The 19460-nt window shown below is 47.7% G+C and overlaps 3 protein-coding genes and 1 pseudogene across 5 annotated transcripts; 1 reads left to right on the top strand and 3 right to left on the bottom strand.

The window, feature by feature from the left end:
- Window positions 1-9721: 9721 nt before the first annotated feature.
- On the bottom strand, window positions 9722-10592 carry LOC123076882 (Bowman-Birk type trypsin inhibitor). Of its 2 annotated transcripts, none has more exons than XM_044499030.1 (2): window positions 10420-10592; window positions 9722-10329 (listed from the first exon to the last, which is right to left on the bottom strand). In XM_044499030.1, exons 1-2 carry the CDS (start codon window positions 10532-10534, stop codon window positions 9911-9913), a joined length of 534 nt encoding a protein of 177 aa, XP_044354965.1. In that variant the 5' UTR covers window positions 10535-10592; the 3' UTR covers window positions 9722-9910. The 2 variants fall into 2 exon arrangements, with proteins under 2 accessions (XP_044354965.1, XP_044354966.1); XM_044499031.1 differs by having other exon boundaries at window positions 9722-10323; window positions 10420-10579.
- Window positions 10593-14020: 3428 nt separating this feature from the next.
- Window positions 14021-15397, bottom strand: LOC123076046 (Bowman-Birk type proteinase inhibitor-like; annotated as a pseudogene).
- A 751-nt stretch (window positions 15398-16148) lies between these two features.
- Window positions 16149-16865, bottom strand: LOC123073752 (Bowman-Birk type major trypsin inhibitor). The gene is made up of 2 exons (XM_044496796.1): window positions 16608-16865; window positions 16149-16524 (listed from the first exon to the last, which is right to left on the bottom strand). The coding sequence occupies exons 1-2, from the start codon at window positions 16726-16728 to the stop codon at window positions 16307-16309; spliced, it is 339 nt and encodes a 112-aa protein (XP_044352731.1). The 5' UTR covers window positions 16729-16865; the 3' UTR covers window positions 16149-16306.
- A 1384-nt stretch (window positions 16866-18249) lies between these two features.
- LOC123076877 (Bowman-Birk type trypsin inhibitor) lies at window positions 18250-19244 on the top strand. Of its 2 annotated transcripts, none has more exons than XM_044499027.1 (2): window positions 18250-18442; window positions 18557-19244. In XM_044499027.1, the coding sequence occupies exons 1-2, from the start codon at window positions 18298-18300 to the stop codon at window positions 19015-19017; spliced, it is 606 nt and encodes a 201-aa protein (XP_044354962.1). In that variant the 5' UTR covers window positions 18250-18297; the 3' UTR covers window positions 19018-19244. The 2 variants fall into 2 exon arrangements, with proteins under 2 accessions (XP_044354962.1, XP_044354961.1); XM_044499026.1 differs by having other exon boundaries at window positions 18251-18442; window positions 18548-19244.
- Window positions 19245-19460: the final 216 nt, after the last annotated feature.

The following is a 19460-nucleotide window of genomic DNA, read 5'->3' as shown; positions in this document are numbered from 1 at the left end:
TAAGTTCATGATAATTAAGTTCATATATAATCAAATTATTTAATGAACTCCCACTCAGATAGACATCCCTCTAGTCATCTAAGTGAAAACATGATCCGAGTTTAACTAGGCCGTGTCCGATCATCACGTGCGACGGACTAGTCAAGATCGGTGAACATCTCCATGTTGATCGTATCTTCTATACGACTCATGCTCGACCTTTCGGTCCTCCGTGTTCCGAGGCCATGTCTGTACATGCTAGGCTCGTCAAGTCAACCTAAGTGTATTGCGTGTGTTCCGAGGCCATGTCTGTACATGCTAGGCTCGTCAACACCCGTTGTATTCGAACGTTAGAATCTATCACACCCGATCATCACGTGGTGCTTCGAAACAACGAACCTTCGCAACGGTGCACAGTTAGGGTGAACACTTTCTTGAAATTATTATAAGGGATCATCTTACTTACTACCGTCGTTCTAAGCAAATAAGATGCAAAAACATGATAAACATCACATGCAATCAAATAGTGACATGATATGGCCAATATCATTATGCTCCTTTGATCTCCATCTTCGGGGCACCATGATCATCTTCATCACCGGCATGACACCATGATCTCCATCATCATGATCTCCATCATTGTATCTTCATGAAGTCGTCACGCCAACGATTACTTCTACTTCTATGGCTAACGCGTTTAGCAACAAAGTAAAGTAATTTACATGGCGTTATTCAATGACACGCAGGTCATACAAAATAATAAAGACAACTCCTATGGCTCCTGCCGGTTGTCATACTCATCGACATGCAAGTCGTGATTCCTATTACAAGAATATGATCAATCTCATACATCACATATATCATTCATCACATCTTCTGGCCATATCATATCACATATATCACTTGCTGCAAAAACAAGTTAGACGTCCTCTAATTGTTGTTGCAAGTTTTTACGTGGTTTGTAGGTTTCTAGCAAGAACGTTTTCTTACCTACGTATGACCACAACGTGATTTGCCAATTTCTATTTACCCTTCATAAGGACCCTTTTCATCGAATCCGTTCCAACTAAAGTAGGAGAGACAGACACCCGCTAGCCACCTTATGCAACTAGTGCATGTCAGTCGGTGGAACCTGTCTCACGTAAGCGTACGTGTAAGGTCGGTCCGGGCCGCTTCATCCTACAATGCCGCCGAAACAAGAAACGACTAGTAGCGGCAAGAAGAATTGGCAAACTCAACGCCCACAACTGCTTTGTGTTCTACTCGTGCATAGTAACTACGCATAGGCCTGGCTCATGATGCCACTGTTGGGAATTGTAGCATAATTTTAAAATTTTCCTACGCTCACCAAGATGCATCTATGGAGTATACTAGCAACGAGGGGAAAGGAGTGCATCTACATACCCTTGTAGATCGCGAGCGGAAGCGTTCCAATGAACGTGGATGACGGCGTGGTGGTGGATGTAGCGGGATGCCGGCAGGGCTTCGCCGAGCTTATACGAGAGAGAGAGGTGTTGCAGGGGAGGAGGGAGGCGCCCAAAGGCTGTGTGTTGCTGCCCTCCCTCCCCCCCTTTATATAGGCCCCCTTGGGAGGGGGGGCCGGCCAAAACCCATCTATGGTTGGGGGGGCGGCGGCCAAGGGGTGCCTTGCCCCCCAAGGCAAGTGGGAAGCCCCCCCACCCTAGGGTTTGCAACCCTAGGCGCATGGGGGGAGGCCCATGGGGGGAGCCCAGCCCACTAGGGGCTGGTTCCCTTCCCACTTCAGCCCACGGGGCCCTCCGGGATAGGTGGCCCCACCCGGTGGACCCCCGGGACCCTTTCGGTGGTCCCGGTACAATACCGGTAACCCCCGAAACTTTCCCGATGGCCGAAACTTGACTTCCTATATATAATTCTTCACCTCCGGACCATTCCGGAACCTCTCGTGACGTCCGGGATCTCATCCGGGACTCCGAACAACTTTCGGGTTTCCGCATACATATATCCCTACAACCCTAGCGTCACCGAACCTTAAGTGTGTAGACCCTACGGGTTCGGGAGACATGCAGACATGACCGAGACGCCTCTCTGGTCAATAACCAACAGCGGGATCTGGATACCCATGTTGGCTCCCACATGTTCCACGATGATCTCATCGGATGAACCACGGTGTCGAGGATTCAATCAATCCCGTATGCAATTCCCTTTGTCAATCGGTAAGTTACTTGCCCGAGATTCGATCGTCGGTATCCCAATACCTTGTTCAATCTCGTTACCGGCAAGTCTCTTTACTCGTACCGCAACGCATGATCCCGTGACTAACGCCTTAGTCACATTGAGCTCATTATGATGATGCATTACCGAGTGGGCCCAGAGATACCTCTCCGTCACACGGAGTGACAAATCCCAGTCTCGATCCGTGCCAACCCAACAGACACTTTCGGAGATACCCGTAGTGCACCTTTATAGTCACCCAGTTACGTTGTGACGTTTGGCACACCCAAAGCACTCCTACGGTATCCGGGAGTTGCACGATCTCATGGTCTAAGGAAAAGATACTTGACATTGGAAAGGCTCTAGCAAACGTAACTACACGATCTTTTATGCTATGCTTAGGATTGGGTCCTGTCCATCACATCATTCTCCTAATGATGTGATCCCGTTATCAATGACATCCAATGTCCATAGTCAGGAAACCATGACTATCTGTTGATCAACGAGCTAGTCAACTAGAGGCTTACTAGGGACACGTTGTGGTCTATGCATTAACACATGTATTACGATTTTCGGACAATACAATTATAGCATGAACAATAGACGATTATCATGAACAAAGAAATATAATAATAACCATTTATTATTGCCTCTAGGGCATATTTCCAACATAAAAAACTGCTTCGTAAGAAACTCTAGTACCGGTTCGTGCCACGAACCGGTACTAAAGGTGCTCGTGGGGCCACAGCCTCATTAGTACCGGTTCGTGGCACCAACCGGGACCAAAGGGTGGAATTGGTCCCGGTTCGTGCCACAACCGGGACCAATGGCCTTGCACAGCGGCGTGGTGGTGGGAGTTTAGTCCCACCTCGCTAGCTGAGAGAGAGCTGCACCTGTTTATAAGGTGCGGTGCGCCTGAGCTGTCGAGCTCCTCTCTAAAGCAGGCTTACGGGCCTAACCTCTCTGTAGATGCCTGTGGGCCTACTGGGCCTTCTGCGGGACTGAATCCTGGCCCATGGATGGGTTTCTAATCGTATTCAGGCCGTGGTGGCCCAGTAGGTGGCATAATTTTTAATTTTTGGCCTGTTATTTTTCATGCATTTACTAATTATTTTGAGCTATAAGACCCAAAAATTGAAAAGCATTTCAAATGAACTCTGAAAAGGTTGAAAGTTGGCATGGTATCATCATTTCATCCACATAGCATGTGCAAGAAAGTTGAGAGGGTTACGGCAAAAACTAGATGCACTTCGTGTACAAAACGGACAATGGTATCATACTCGTCTGTTACAAAGTTGGCATGGTATCATCATAATAGTTGCGGGAGAAAGTCTTCACTTTTTCTTCGCTTGTGTCATTTGCTTATTGCGCCGTAACCATGGATAATCTTCATCGTTTATCAGGATGCTTGGGTCAGCCTTGACTTTGAAGAGAGGAATTTCATGAAACTTTTCATAATCTTCAGACATGTCTGTCTTGCCCTCCACTCCCACAATGTCCCTTTTTCCAGAACTATGTGGCGCTTTGGCTCATCGTATGATGTATTTGCTTCCTTATCTTTTCTTTTTCTCGGTCTGGTAGACATGTCCTTCACATAGATAACCTGTGCCACATCATTGGCTAGGACGAACGGTTCGTCAGTGTACCCAAGATTGTTCAGATCCACTGTTGTCATTCCGTACTGTGGGTCTACCTGTACCCCGCCTCCTGATAGATTGACCCATTTGCACTTAAACAAAGGGACCCTAAAATCATGTTCGTAGTCAAGTTCCCATATGTCCATTATGTAACCATAATATGTGTCCTTTCCCCTCTCGGTTGCTGCATCAAATCGGACACCGCTGTTTTGGTTGGTGCTCTTTTGATCTTGGGCGATCGTGTAAAATGTATTCCCATTTATCTCTTATCCTTTGTAAATCAATACAGTCGAAGATGGTCCCCTGGACAACGAATACAACTCATCACAAACAGTGGTGTCACCTCTGAGACGTGTTTCCAACCAACTGCTGAAAGTCCTGATGTGTTCACATGTAACCCAGTCATCACACTGCTCCAGGTGTTTGGAGCACAGACTGTTCTTGTGTTCATTGACATACGGGGTCACCAAGGTAGAGTTCTGTAGAACTGTGTAGTGTGCTTGAGACCAAGAATATCCGTCCCTGCATATTATTGAGTCCCCTCCAAGCGTGCCTTTTCCAGTCAGTCTCCCCTCATACCGCGATTTAGGGAGACCTATCTTCTTAAGGCCAGGAATGAAGTCAACACAAAACCCAATGACATCCTCTGTTTGATGGCCCATGGAGATGCTTCCTTCTGGCCTAGCGCGGTTACGGACATATTTCTTTAGGACTCCCATGAACCTCTCAAAGGGGAACATATTGTGTAGAAATACGGGCCCCAGAATGACAATCTCGTCGACTAGATGAACTAGGACGTGCGTCATGATATTGAAGAAGGATGGTGGGAACACTAGCTCGAAACTGCCAAGACATTGCGCCACATCACTCCTTAGCCTTGGTATGATTTCTGGATCGATCACCTTCTGAGAGATTGCATTGAGGAATGCACATAGCTTCACAATGGCTAATCGGACGTTTTCCGGTAGAAGCCCCCTCAATGCAACCGGAAGCAGTTTCGTCATAATCACGTGGCAGTCATGAGACTTTAGGTTCTGGAACTTTTTCTCTGGCATATTTATTATTCCCTTTATATTCGACGAGAATCCAGTCGGGACCTTCATACTGAGCAGGCATTCAAAGAAGATTTCTTTCTCTTCTTTCGTAAGAGCGTAGCTGGCAGGACCTTCATACTGCTTCGGAGGCATGCCGTCTTTTTCGTGCAAACGTTGCAGGTCCTCCCGTGCCTCAGGTGTATCTTTTGTCTTCCCATACACGCCCAAGAAGCCTAGCAGGTTCACGCAAAGGTTCTTCGTCACGTGCATCACGTCGATTGAAGAGCGGACCTCTAGCTCTTTCCAGTAGGGTAGGTCCCAAAATATAGATTTCTTCTTCCACATGGGTGCGTGTCCCTCAGCGTCATTCGGAACAGCTAGTCCGTCGGGACCCTTTCCAAAGATTACATGTAAATCATTGACCATAGCAAGTACGTGATCACCGGTACACATGGCAGGCTTCTTCCGGTGATCTGCCTCGCCTTTGAAATGCTTGCCTTTCTTTCGACATTGATGGTTGGTCGGAAGAAACCGACGATGGCCCAGGTACACATTCTTCCTGCATTTGTCCAGGTATATACTTTCAGTGTCATCTAAACAGTGCGTGCATGCGTGGTATCCCTTGTTTGTCTGTCCTGAAAGGTTACTGAGAGCGGGCCAATCATTGATGGTTACAAACAGCAACGTGTGCGGGTTAAATTCCTCCTGTTTGTGCTCATCCCACGTACGTACACCGTTTCCATTCCACAGCTGTAAAAGTTCTTCAACTAATGGCCTTAGGTACACATCAATGTCGTTGCCGGGTTGCTTAGGGCCTTGGATGAGAACTGGCATCATAATGAACTTCCGCTTCATGCACATCCAAGGAGGAAGGTTATACATACATAGAGTCACGGGCCAGGTGCTGTGATTGCTGCTCTGCTCCCCGAAAGGATTAATGCCATCCGCGCTTAAACCAAACCATACGTTCCTTGGGTCAGCTGCAAACTCAGCCCAGTACTTTCTCTTGATTTTTCTCCACTGCGACCCGTCAGCGGGTGCTCTCAACTTCCCGTCTTTCTTACGGTCCTCACTGTGCCATCGCATCAACTTGGCATGCTCTTCGTTTCTGAACAGACGTTTCAACCGTGGTATTATAGGAGCATACCACATCACCTTCGCAGGAACCCTCTTCCTGGGGGGCTCGCCGTCAACATCACCAGGGTCATCTCGTCTGATCTTATACCGCAATGCACCGCATACCGGGCATGCGTTTAGATCCTTGTACGCACCGCAGTAGAGGATGCAGTCATTAGGGCATGCATGTATCTTCTGCACCTCCAATCCTAGAGGGCATACGACCTTCTTTGTTGCGTATGTACTGTCGGGCAATTCGTTATCCTTTGAAAGCTTCTTCTTCAATATTTTCAATAGCTTCTCAAATCCTTTGTCAGGCACAGCATTCTCTGCCTTCCACTGCAGCAATTCCAGTACGGTACCGAGCTTTGTGTTGCCATCTTCGCAATTGGGGTACAACCCTTTTTTGTGAACCTCTCACATGCGATCGAACTTCAGCTTCTCCTTTTGACTTTCGCATTGTGTCCTTGCATCGACAATGACCCGGCGGAGATCATCATCATCGGGCACTGGTTCCTCTTGATCTTCAGCAGCTTCCCCCCTTGCAGCATCATTGGGCACATCGTCTGGTTCCTCTTGATCTTCAGCAGCTTCCCCCGTTGCAGCATCACCGTATTCAGGGGGCACATAGTTGTCATCGTCCTCTTCTTCTTCGCCGTCTTCCATCATAACCCCTATTTCTCCGTGCCTCGTCCAAACATTATAGTGTGGCATGAAACCCTTGTAAAGCAGGTGGGTGTGAAGGATTTTCCGGTCAGAGTAAGACTTCGTATTCCCACATATAGGGCATGGACAACACATAAAACCATTCTGCTTGTTTGCCTCAGCCACTTTGAGAAAATCATGCACGCCCTTAATGTACTCGGAGGTGTGTCTGTCACCGTACATCCATTGCCGGTTCATCTGCGTGCATTATATATAATTAAGTGTGTCAAAAACCATTACAGAACATCATGAATAGATAATTAAGTGACCAAATCAATAGAAGTTCATCATCACATTAAAACCAAAGTACATACATAGTTCTCATCTAACAACATATATATAGCTCTCCAGAGCATCTAATTAATTAAACCATACATTGAAACTATGTAAAACATTTCAATGCGAAAACAAATGCGATCATAATCGCAACCAAGGTAACAATTGATCCAACGGCATAATGATACCAAGCCTCGGTATGAATGGCATATTTTCTAATCTTTCTAATCTTCAAGTGCATTGCATCCATCTTGATCTTGTGATCATCGACAACATCCGCAACATGCAACTCCAATATCATCTTCTCCTCCTCAATTTTTTTTATTTTTTTTTCAAGTAATTGTTTTCTTCTTCAACTAAATTTAACCTCTCGACAATAGGGTCGGTTAGAATTTCCGGTTCAACCACCTCCTAGATAAATAAAATCTATGTCACGTTGGTCGGTATATTTGTCATAAACAATATATGAACCAAATAGTTATAAAAATATAATATATACCACATCCGAATCATAGACAGGACGAGGGCCGACGGGGGCGGATACCAAAACCATCGCACTATGTAATAAGAAGGAATAATAAAAGTAACAAAATTAGACAAGTATCTATCTAAAGTAAGAATTTTTTCCTTTCAGAAAGAAGATAAGAACAAGAGGCTCACCACGGCGGTGCTGGCGACGAGATCGGCGCGGGCGATCGACGACTTTGAAGACGGGGACGGGACGTGACGGACCGCTAAACCTAGACAAATCTCGGAGAAAATGGAGCTCGGAGGTCGAGTTTCGAGAGGAGAAAGATTAACTAGTGTGGCTCAGACATTTCATCGAACACCTCATGTGCATAGGAGGTGAGCTAGAGCACCCAAATGCCCTCCCCTCGCCGGCCAGAAAAAACAGAGCACTGTGGAGTGCTCTGCTGTGGCGATGGGGTATATATAGGGAACTCATTGGTCCCGGTTCGTGGCACCAACCGGGACTAAAGGCCTTTGGTCCCGGTTGGTGCCACGAACCGGGACCAATGACCCCCTTTAGTCCCGGTTGGTGGCACCAACCGGGACCAAAGGTCTTGTGCTGCCCCGCGTCAAAATTTTAGTCCCACCTCGTTAGTTGAGAGGGCTCGAGACTGGTTTATAAGCGCTGCTGCGCGCACCCTCTCGAGCTCCTCTCAACTGCAGGCTTTCGGGCCTAACCGTTCTCTTTGCCTGTGGGGCCTACTGGGCCTTCTGCGGGCCTGAATCCTGGCCCATGGATGGGTTTCAAGTCATATTCAGGCCGTGGCGGCCCAGTAGGTGGCATAATTTTTTTCTCTGTTTTTTGTTTTCTCTTTTGCTTTATTTGTTTTGTTTTGTTTCTACTTACAACAAAAAACTTATTTATTTTATTTCTAATTACTTATGTATTTTACTTTAATTATTTTATTTTTATTTATCTTACTGCTGCTATTTTTATTTAATTTATTAAGGTTTATTTATTTTAGTTACTATAGTTTATTTTATTAAGGTTATTTATTTTTATTTATTTTATTAAGGTTTATTTATTTATTTACTATAAAAAATTGAACATAGATGCGCCTATAGAGAAAATTCAACCTAAATTCATAATAAATTTCTATGAAATTCAAAGAAATTTACTGTGAATTTAGGTCAAATTCCCTGTATAAGGGCGTCTATTTTCACTTTGAGAGGAGCTCAACAAGGCAGAGAGGGACGGGCTTATAAACTGGTGTGAGCGCCCTTCGGTTGGCGAGGTGGGACTAAACACTGGCCACAACTAGGACCGGCTCTTTAGTCCCGGTTTGTGGTATGAACCGGGACTAAAGGACTGTGGGCCAGGAGCGTGGCCTATTGGTCCCGGTTTGTCCCACCAACCGGGACCAAAGGATCCGGACGAACCGGGACCAATGCCCCCACGAGGCCTGGCAGGCCCCTGGCCGCACGAACCAGGACCAATGCTCACATTAGTCCCGGTTCGTTACTGAACCGGGACTAATGTGAATATTGCCCTGTGACTAAAGCCCAGTTTTCTACTAGCGAATGTCAAAACAAAAATAGTAGTAGCGCGTGCTGTCAGGAGGCCGGCTATTCATTTTTATTTTATTCTTACACACTCGTGCTGCTGCTGCTGCTGGAGGGTAGGAGGACACTCGATGGCGTTGATTGGGTCGCCGTTGGCGATGCCCTAAACAAGCTACTAGTATTTAATGTTTGCATGTGGAGAAAGGAAAGAAGACACACTTGATTGGTGGAAAGGAAAGAATAGCCCGCCCGCTCACACGCCTATGTGCGGAGCGGATAACGTGGTTGTGCATCTTCGTCCTTCGACTCCAGTTCCATCCGATGAAGGTTGGCCAGCGTCAGCCCCATCGGGGAGCATGTGAGGTCCCTGTTGATTGACTTCGCCTGACCGGAACCAGGTTCCTTCCTACATGCCCTCGGGCGTTTCTTCTCCAGGACGAAGATTTGCTACACAGATCACGATCACCGACGTCTTCTTGTTTACATTAGTGATTTTCTTGGCCACTGCTTCTATAAACTCCTAGTTTTTAATTTGAGAAAACTCCTAGGCCTAAACAAGTTTGCACAGCTGAAATGGAGGCCAGGAGACGCCATCGAATTTTACTCACGGCACGCTCACTGCATGCTACCGACGGTTGTATGAGGAAAAAGTCTTGGGCACCCAAGAATTTCAATGCATTTTTTAATTTCTATTTGTGTGTTTTAAAAATGTTGTTCATAAAAGAGCTCATAATATATGTTCCCGTTGCCTCTTAGGAAAAGAGACTGTAAAACCGAAGAAAACTGCACCATTCATTTATAAGGATTGAACATCACCACGTTGTCTTATTCATAATCGTGTGTCCACCACACATATAGGTCATCCATTTTTATTTTATTCTTACACACTGCTACTGCAGTCTGCAGCAGGGTAGGTGAGGACACTCGACGGCGTTGATCGCGTGATCAACGGGCGTGCTAGTTACCGCCGGCGGCGACAGCCTTGGGCGTGCATGCGGGCGGGAAGGGCCCGAAGTAGCTGTCGAGGCAGACGCGGCGGGAGGGGCGCGGCCTGGACGGCAGGCAGGTCTTGCAGGTCGGAGCACACTTGTCGACCTCGTCCCCGCAGCGGCACGTCGGCGGGTTGGACTTAGTGCAGGTAGGCGAGTCGCAGCACTCCCACGGCCGGCAGATGGGCCCGGGGTCGCCGACGTACTGGTCTTGGCAGACGCGGCGGGACGGGTCGCCCACGGACGGCCCGCAGGCCTTGCAGGTGGAGGGGCACTCGAAAACCTGGTCCATGCAGCGGCAGATCGGCGGGATGGAGCGGGTGCACACCGCCTGGTCGCAGCACTTCCACGGCCTCTTCTTGGCCGCCATGGCTGCTTCGTCTGCAACTGCAAGCCCTCAGTTAATCAGTTTCTGATCTTCATGGACGCATGAAAGAAGCCGGGAACCGGAGAAGAAAGGAGTTGACGCACGCGTACCTTGGCCTTGGCTCGGCAGGAGAATGGCGCCCACGTCGCCGGCGACGAGGAGGGCTGCAGACTGCAGTGCAAGCATCAGCAGGATGGTAGGAACGATGCATCGCTTCATCCCCATGGCGTGTGTAGTGAGCTTGCTTGTGCGTGTGAAGCTGGCTATGGCAGCCAGCCGTATATGTAGCCTCGTGACACCGATGGATCACCTGACGCGTGGACATCGCTGCATGCGAGCCGATAAGGACACGTGCACATATGCGTGGATGTGGATGATGACTAGACAGATTGACAAAAGGCCGTACATGCAGGCACGAGTCGCACGTTCTCTCATTGATACCGCATGGGCATGCTGACAATGAGCTGCACATGGCGACGAAATCGACTGAATCAAATGAATTAATTGCTTGTCCACACCGTACCTTGGGTGTGGCGAGAGTATCATGTGACACAGTGATACGGGCTCGAATTTTAGATCTAACAATATCTGCTGTAGCTATTGTACCTGCGCACATTATTCGGAGTGATAGAGGGCTTTTCTGCAAAAATGTTCGTCATCTCATGAGAGCTTCTTTTTTCTGGAAAATTTGTTCGTCATCTAAGGCCTCCTTGGTTCACATGAATTTCGAAGGAATTTAGAAGGTGAAAAATTGTATGAGTTTTTTTTCGAAATTCTCTTGTTTGTAGGAATGGATTCCTATTCAAAGAATGAGGCACAATATTTCACATTTAAAAAAAACATTATCCTAAATCCAATGATTTTTGAGTTAAAAGAAAGCTATTTCCTTATAAAAAATAAGATACATGTCATCTCATTTTTTATAATTTCTTTATTCTTATTGTATTTCTATCTAACCTATAAACCAGAGAAGGCTTAGCCGATCGTTCGAAAAGCCGCCCCCTATGAATCGAGGGTCAACTTGGGTAAGTAAACAGTGCCACATAGACCAGTTTACTATAGGTGCCAGTGAAGGTGTGTTCCTACTTCCTACGCGTCGTAGAGGCGTCCCGGAGGTAGTTCTCCTAGGAGAGTGAAGCCAGAGAAACTAACGAACCATAACGCGGGTTAGGGCATCTCGGACGTTCACCCCTAAAACGGATATGTACTTATCCATGGAGTCCGCAGAAAGTGATATGGGTGTGGTTATTCAACCATGCATGCATACATTTTAAAGCAAGTTTGCACTGACAAAATGTTTTTCATTCAAACATGATACAATTAACTGAAATTCAGACATAATTTACATGAAACGGGCATTATTTTGTCCGTTTAAATAAAACTTATACAAAAAACTAAAGTAGCTTGTAGCGGATGGTGACCCCATTATTGTGGACGGCTTGGCTAGTGGCACTGTTGTCGCCATCCACGCCGTTGTTGTCGGTGTAGTCCTTCCAGCGGCGAAAGGGCACGGGAGCACAGCAGCCTTGCCCGGCCGTCCGCCTGGCGCTCGCAAGGCGGTGGTGCTTCCCTTCATGGTAGTTGATCGTTACGGCTTCACTTGCTCTTTGTGTGTGTGCGTGCCTGCGCGCCTTTGTGGCGTTTGCAGCGCATTTGAAGGGGTATATGTAGCCCCGTCAGACCAATCAGAGACGATCCGACCTACTAGGTACCCAGGTTGTCATTTTTAGTGGACCAGGTAGGAGGCTTTTCGTTTCGAGGATCATCCGAGCTAGTGGACCGCGAAGAGCTTATCTAGTTTAGTGGCTATATATGGCATCTCATATGTACCGGCGATGCTTCCGCATGACCGAAACATTGTTGCGTTGAATTGCCGACGACATGGAAGCCAATGAACATTTCTTCCAGCAGCGGGGGGAGTGTTGCGGCTATCCTCGATTCCCCCCTTGTTAGAAGGTGATTGCAGCAAATTGGATGATTGCCTATCACGCTCCTGCAGATGCATTGGATGATTATCTTTGCCTTAGTTTCTTGAGAAGCAGATCCCTGAACAGGACAGTTTCCCCTCGTACCCCCTTGAATCGCCTCCCTGGGCGACGCCAGGGGGCCAAAAAATCTAGCGCCGCCAGCCTCCCTCGGCCATCCTCCTGCCGCCGCTGCCGCCGGCGAGGTCCGCGGTGGCGGCGAGCCCGATGCCAAGGCGCTAGGGCGGGCGGATCTACAACAGGATCCCCTTGAGGCGGCAGGGGCGTCTCTTGTGGTGTGCCCGTGGGCAGCAGGCAGGGCGGCGGGCAGCGGTCCAGGATGGCAATGGGCTTCCCTTCGTGCATGGATGGTGGCAGCACTCCATGGATGAACCAGTGGATGGCTCTGCCTGAAGATGGGTCGCGGCGGCCGCGGATCTGGCGTCCCGTCCGGATCCAGCGATGCGTGGTCTTGGCCGGCCGGCGGTGCGTGGAGGGACCGGTGAGGGTATGGAGGATCTCTACCGGAGTACCAGTAGCGGCATACGTCTTCATGGCGAGACTCCGCGCGGTTCTAGCCAGCCACGAGATCAGGACGACACGGCTTCTGGTAAAAATCGCGCCTGACTGCGGTCTTGGCGGACGATGGCGGCGTCTCTGACGCCGTTTCCTTCTAGAGGCATCGTTGTTGCAGGTCACGTCAACCTGATCGGGAGGTTCCGGGGGGAAACCCTAGATCTTCGTCTACCGGATCGGACGATGACGATGTTTCGATGTCGTTCTCCCTCCTGGGGGCATCGTTTTGAACCAAGTGTTGGCTGGAGGGGACAAGAGGAGGAGTGGTGTTTCATCTTGTCCATTGATGACGACGGATCTCGGTGGCGTGGCGCAGTGGAGACTCGGCGCCTGATGAGCGGAGATGGACTCGCGCAGGAGGGTGACGCTGCCTGGCGTCGTGGTGGCGTCGGCGGCAGCTAGACTGGGCAAGGTTGATGCAGCAGTACAGCTCTGAAGATGGTTTAGTGGCAGGTGGCTGCGGCGGCCTCATACCCGGCATGCGTCCTGGTTGAGGAGCACGCCGGAGTGGTGGGTGCCCATACCTCGGCAGGCGTCCTGGTTGGGACCTGAAGTCTTAGATGTTAGGTTTGGCTGCGAGGTCTGTTTGGTATTAGGCCCAGACTTTCAGCGCCCCTTCATCAACTGGATAGGAATAGCGACAGATGTTGCTTAGTTGGTGGTTTAGTCTTACTGTTGTATGACTTTGTAAGGTCTTGTGTCAATAATTAATAAAATGGTTGTATGCATCGTCCAGATGCAGAGGCCGGGGGTCATCCTCTTTCTCTAAAAAATATACAATCATGAAATGCAGGAAAGTATTCACTAAAGTTGTGGTGAGTGTCTATTGTGGGCCCATGATATGCATGTATTTATCTATATAGTGGGAAGTAGTTAATTAGACTAATGGAAAGTAACTTTTGGACTAGTAATTTGCATATGTTACGACCAGCTTGCATTGATGGTCGTATCTACAAAAGGAAAAGGATGTAGATTATGAGGACCACCCATCTCAGAAACAATCCCAACTATCTACCGTAGCCTGAGGCCACCCATTTTTATTACACACAGGCAGCAACCCCAGCAAGTAGCTAGGCATGCAGGACTAAACACACACTACAAGTAGCCATTCATTGAGCAACGCACGCCGACGGTGTGCGTTGGTTTACCGGAGATCCAACCGACGCGCGTGCTACAAGTTGCCACCGGCGCCGGCATCCGTGCACCTAGTCCCGGGGTCGCTGGTGTAGTGGTCTAGGCAAACGCGGCGGGGTGGGTGCACATAACCATTGCAGTCCTCGCAGGCTGGAGCACAGTTGTCAATTACGTCCTCGCAGCTGCACGTCGGCGGGATGGACCTGGTGCAGGAGGTCACGTCCCAGCACTTCCACGGCCATTACCACCTGGTCTGCAAGTCCTCAACGAGCCAAGCAGCGATCAGTTTCTTCATGCACGAGCTAGCAGCAGCTAATAACTGAAGTAGAGAAAGGAGTTCACGCTCTCGGCATGCGTGCATCACCGTGCCGTGCGTACCTGTGCCTTGGCTCGGCAGGAGAATGGTGCCCACGTCGTCGGCGACGGAGACGTGGCCGGCGACGAGGAGGGCTGTCCCCAGCGAAAGCATCAGCATGATGCTAGGAATAGTGCTATGTTCATCTTCATGGCTAGTCGCTCACTGACTTTGCTTGTGCATTCGATCTGCCCGGATGTGTAGCCTCGTGGTGACACCAGTGGATCGGCTAGGCGTGGAACGTTACCATTAATGTCTAGCAGCCGTGCTCCACGAGGAGCCAATATGCTGATGTGGGCACGATAGCCACATGGGTACCCTGACAATGAGCTGTGGATGAACAATGACGGCACCTACTGAATCAATTGCACTGTCTGGAACAAGATCGTCAAGCTAGTAGGTTAGAGAGGTCCCGCTCTAATGAATATACAGGATAACTATATTTTTTGAAATAAAGCGACAAAAAGACCATGTCATTATTAAAAAATATGAACAAAAACCGAGTTCATGCTCCAGAAGTGATAATTCTGTACAACCACTGTCCAACCCATGTGACCCTGACAACTTCCTCCGATAATTTCACTCCCATAGAAGAGCAAGTTAGAGGCGACAACATGCATATGAACAAAAAATAATTTAAGTAATAAAAAACCAATACAAAAAAGAGTTAACTACGATATTTGATGATTGTAGGTGAAAAGTAATCTTTGGAAATTTATAGTTGCATTGGATTGGTTGGATACTCTAATGGCATTGGCAATCACAGTAAAATGAGCGTATGAGGTGAATACACATTATTAATAAAAAAACACCATTCTAATACAACACGAGGACAAGTTATATGAAGATAGAACAAAATGATGGATGAGGATTGAGGACATATAGAAGTAAAGTGGGAGAAAACTATGAAAGTCAATAATTTGTACATCGAGCCACATACACCAATTTATCCTTTCCGTTGTTAACAATCCCTTTTTGAACATTGAAATGTAAGGTGCAGAGGAGAAGATTGCTATCAGTAAAATTCTTGAGTGACGTTTGGACTAGAGGAATCGCCATTTTATAACCTATGTAAATTTTCATTGGAACACAACGTACAGCCCATAGGAGTTTTGAAGAAAAATAGACATGATGTATGATCTCGAGAATGGACGTTTCGTGACCGAGCTCACTGGAGGTAGAAATTTTTGAAAAATTCAAAATTCAAACTTTCTGGTTTCAAAAAAATGTGCAAGTAAACAAGGATGTTATGTGTATGTGTGAAAAAATTTTGGGTGAAATTCTTTGAAATGCGATCTGTATAAATAAGATAAATTTATTGCCTGGGAGGGTGAATAGTATCATGTGTTAAAAAGCCTCAGATTTGTTTTTCTTTGCACAGCCCTCATTTCATCGTATTTTGCCCTAGAAATTTACACACATGTGTGTCATGCCTTCATGTATATGTATATTATTTTCAGATTTTTTCAAAACATAAAAATATGTCTTTTGATGAACTTGGTATTTTGAATTTGTTGTGGCCTCCATGGAGGCCGAGCTCTACAAGCAATTTTCGTATGATCTCCTGCTTTCTTCATTTTGTATTTATCGGTGACACCTCAATTCCAACATTTTTTTTCATGCTTTTACATCTTTTTATGTTCTTGCGTGAACATGACCTTAGTAAGTTTCAGCAAGTTTCCACGAAATTTACATTTCTAATTTGCTATATTTTGAATGATAGATAACTTCTGACCGAAATCTCCAGGACAAAACAATATTAAATATAGCAATATGTGTTACATCTAGGCGGGCAAAATGAAATAGAAAGTTAAACAAAATTAACACTCTTATTCATAGAAAATCTTATTCAACGCTGCCAGAAAGGTAGCACACCATACATGAGCTTGCATAATAGTACTAGACAGCACGCAGCAGCTAGCACCGTCGAACCGATCACATGGAACAACAAATATATAGGCATCGGAATCAGAGCATGCGCTTGGGCCCGGGGTAGCCACGGTAGGCGTCCCGGCACATGTAGCCGGAAGGGGCCGACTCGTCCGCCCGCTTCGCCGGCTTGCAGCTCTTGCAGGTGGCGAAGCACTGCTGCACCACGTCCTTGCAGCCGCACAGGGGTGGGTCGGAGCGGGTGCACACTGGCCGGTCGCAGCAGTCCCACGGCCTCGTCTCCTCCGTCACTGCGTCTGCGGCAAGTTCCGAAGATCGATGAACGCACTGTATGTATAGTTAGTTGACCTAAACCGGCCGGGAACGGTTTAAAGCTCACCTTCGCCCTGGCCGACGGGGAGGCGAATGATGGACTCGTCGGCGCCGGCACCGCCGGCAAGGAGAAGGGCCACCAGTGAGACTGAGACCATCAGCACCACGGCGGTGGTGCTACCCTTCATGTTAGTTGCTCGTTACTGCTTCACTTGCTCTTTGTGTGTGTGCGTGCGTACGCGCCTTTGTGGCGTTGGCATCGCATTATCGGAGACGATCCTACTAGGTACCCAGGTTATCTTTTTCTTTTAGGGGAATGTACCAGGTTATCTATTTTAGTGGACCAGTTAGGAGGCTTTTCGTTTCGAGGATCATCCGAGCTAGTGGACCGAGAAGAGCTTATCTAGTTTAGTGGCTATATATGCCATCTCATATGTACCGGTCTATCCATATCCTGGCCAGGCAGGTGCTGCGCTACCTTTTTTTTTCTTTTCTTTTTTCCTTTTTTTGCAGAGAATGTTGAGCTTTAATTAAAAGAAAGCATTCTCTGGACAATCAGCCAGAAGGCTGTTGATCAGGAAGCTAGAAGGTTCCGTAAGCCAACCTTCGATATGAGACACTGTACATAACACGCTTTTCACAAAAGTGAGTTGGGCCGCTACAGAAAAAGCACACGTTGTCGAGTATTACAGCGTACGGCAAGTTGCAAATGATAGTATGGTTAATAATACAGCCAGCATTCAGCTATAAAAAGTTGTCATGTAATATAGAACCAACCTTAATAGTTGGCATGTACAATAGTAAGTTTTAAATATGTATCACTTTCTAAAGAGTTGGCCCACCTTACAATCTTACAAAATATTTTGGGTCTCGTGCTGCAGCTGGTTACTAACTTACAACCCGCTTTTCTTCTCTCTCCTTCAACTAACCAAAGATATAACATTTTAGTCCTTATAGTCTACTTATGTCACCTTATTGTACTTGCTCAGGGCCGGCTTTCCAAACGATCGATGAGCCACAAGTAAAAGGTGTGTAGACAATGCATTCGATTCGTATGTACCCAGACTGGGAAGTTTTTAGCCTAAAGAATGTGCAAATTTTAAAGTGTGACGGATCCCTATCTCAGTGAACTGCTAGCACTTAGGGAGGCAGTCTCTCCAGCAATACAAAAGGGATGGCAGAAAGTCCTCGTGAAAGGAATTGTCTGTTAATCCAGGTTGAATGGAAGGATGGTTCGTTTAGGTCCACTGGAGGCTATTTACTTAGAGAGATTCAGTTACTTCTTTCAAACTTGCAGGAATTCGATATTACCTAGACGCCAACAAGGTAGCTCATACGTGTGCTAAAAATGCTATAGTCAGTGGATTGAGTGTAGAATCTTGTGATGTAATTCCTGCTTTTTTTACTGCCCTTGTGCAGTCGGGTGTTGTCCGCCAAAACTTCGAATAAATTACTACCTTGAATGGCGGTTCTGAAAAAATAAAGAGATTCGTATGTACCCATGCCGCAGTTGAAAACTTGAAATAATGGAGGGCGTGCTTCTCGTGCCTGCATGGCTGCATCCATGCATGATGCCCGGCTGTACTCTTATCTATCTACCACGGTCCTACACCCATATGTGGCACTACGTGTCCAGATCTGTAAGTAAATTAATGGTGACGCCGCGCCACGCGTTGGTTTCGTTGGGTGTCACGCGGCTACATATACGGCTGAAAGCTACACGGCTTCAAACGCACAGGCAAGCTTAGTAACCAGCCATGAAGACCATGAAGAGATGCATTATTCCTAGCATCCTGCTGATGCTTTCACTCGAGGCCGTCCTCCTCGTCGCCGCCGGCCGCCCTTCCACGGCCACCGGCGCCGACGATGTGGGCACCATTCTCCTGCCGAGCCAAGGCAAAGGTGACCATGCCATCATTTTCTTTTCCTAGTTCACTTCAGTTCAGTTAGCTAGCTGGTGCATGAGGAAACTGGTCACAGCTTGGGTCGTTAACTGAGGACTTGCAGGCGAAGCAGGAGTGGTGGCGGCAGCGAAGAAGAAGGGGGAAGAGGAAGAGAGGCCATGGAAATGCTGCGACTTTGCTCTGTGCACCAGGTCATTCCCACCGCTGTGCCGCTGCATGGACAAGGTCGAGCAGTGTGCTGCGACCTGCGAGAAATGCGAGCCGGCCACGTCGGACTCATCCCGCCGCGTCTGCAACGACTGGTACCATGGCTTCCCGGGGCCCATGTGCACGGAGGCTGTTGCAACAGCGAAGAAGGAGAAGGCGGAAGAAGAAGAGAGGCCGTGGAAATGCTGTGACTTGGCTCTGTGCACCAGGTCGTTCCCGCCGATGTGCCGCTGCCTGGACAAGGTCGAGCAGTGTGCCGCAAACTGCAAGAGCTGCGATCCGGCCGCGTCGGACTCGTCCCGCCGCGTCTGCAACGACTGGTACCATGGCTTCCCCGGCGCCAAGTGCACCGCCGACGGTAACTAGCATGCGCGTTGATCACCTGATCAACGCCGTCCAGCCTGAGCTTTAGTAGCTGCAGCAGCCTGCAGTGTCTGTAAGCAACAAAATAAAATGGAAAGTCAGGCAATCACGAATAAAAATGGAAAGTCAGGCAATGATGAATAAGACAAGTCGTCGTGCGTGTGTACTCCGTGAAAATGGAGTTCGTCACCATGTTTTCACGAAATGAACGCACTTTTGTTATTCTTGAAGTTGTGTTTGGAACTACGGTAAATTGTGTTAATCTGCACGGTACGGCGAGGGTGTTTTCATATATCGCTTTTCTTCATTGTCGTTGGTTGGGTGTAATTTTCAATCTCCAGCGGAGGACATTTAAGTGGAGGAGAAAGAAGACTAGTATGCTTTTTAAATATAATTTTCATTTTATTGATCGTTCTAAGTTCAATTGTATATGCACTATACTAGTC

The sequence above is a fragment of the Triticum aestivum genome, chromosome 3D (assembly GCF_018294505.1).
Source record: "Triticum aestivum cultivar Chinese Spring chromosome 3D, IWGSC CS RefSeq v2.1, whole genome shotgun sequence".
Classification (NCBI taxonomy): Eukaryota; Viridiplantae; Streptophyta; class Magnoliopsida; order Poales; family Poaceae; genus Triticum; species Triticum aestivum.
This window is presented reverse-complemented; position numbering and strand designations above follow the sequence as displayed.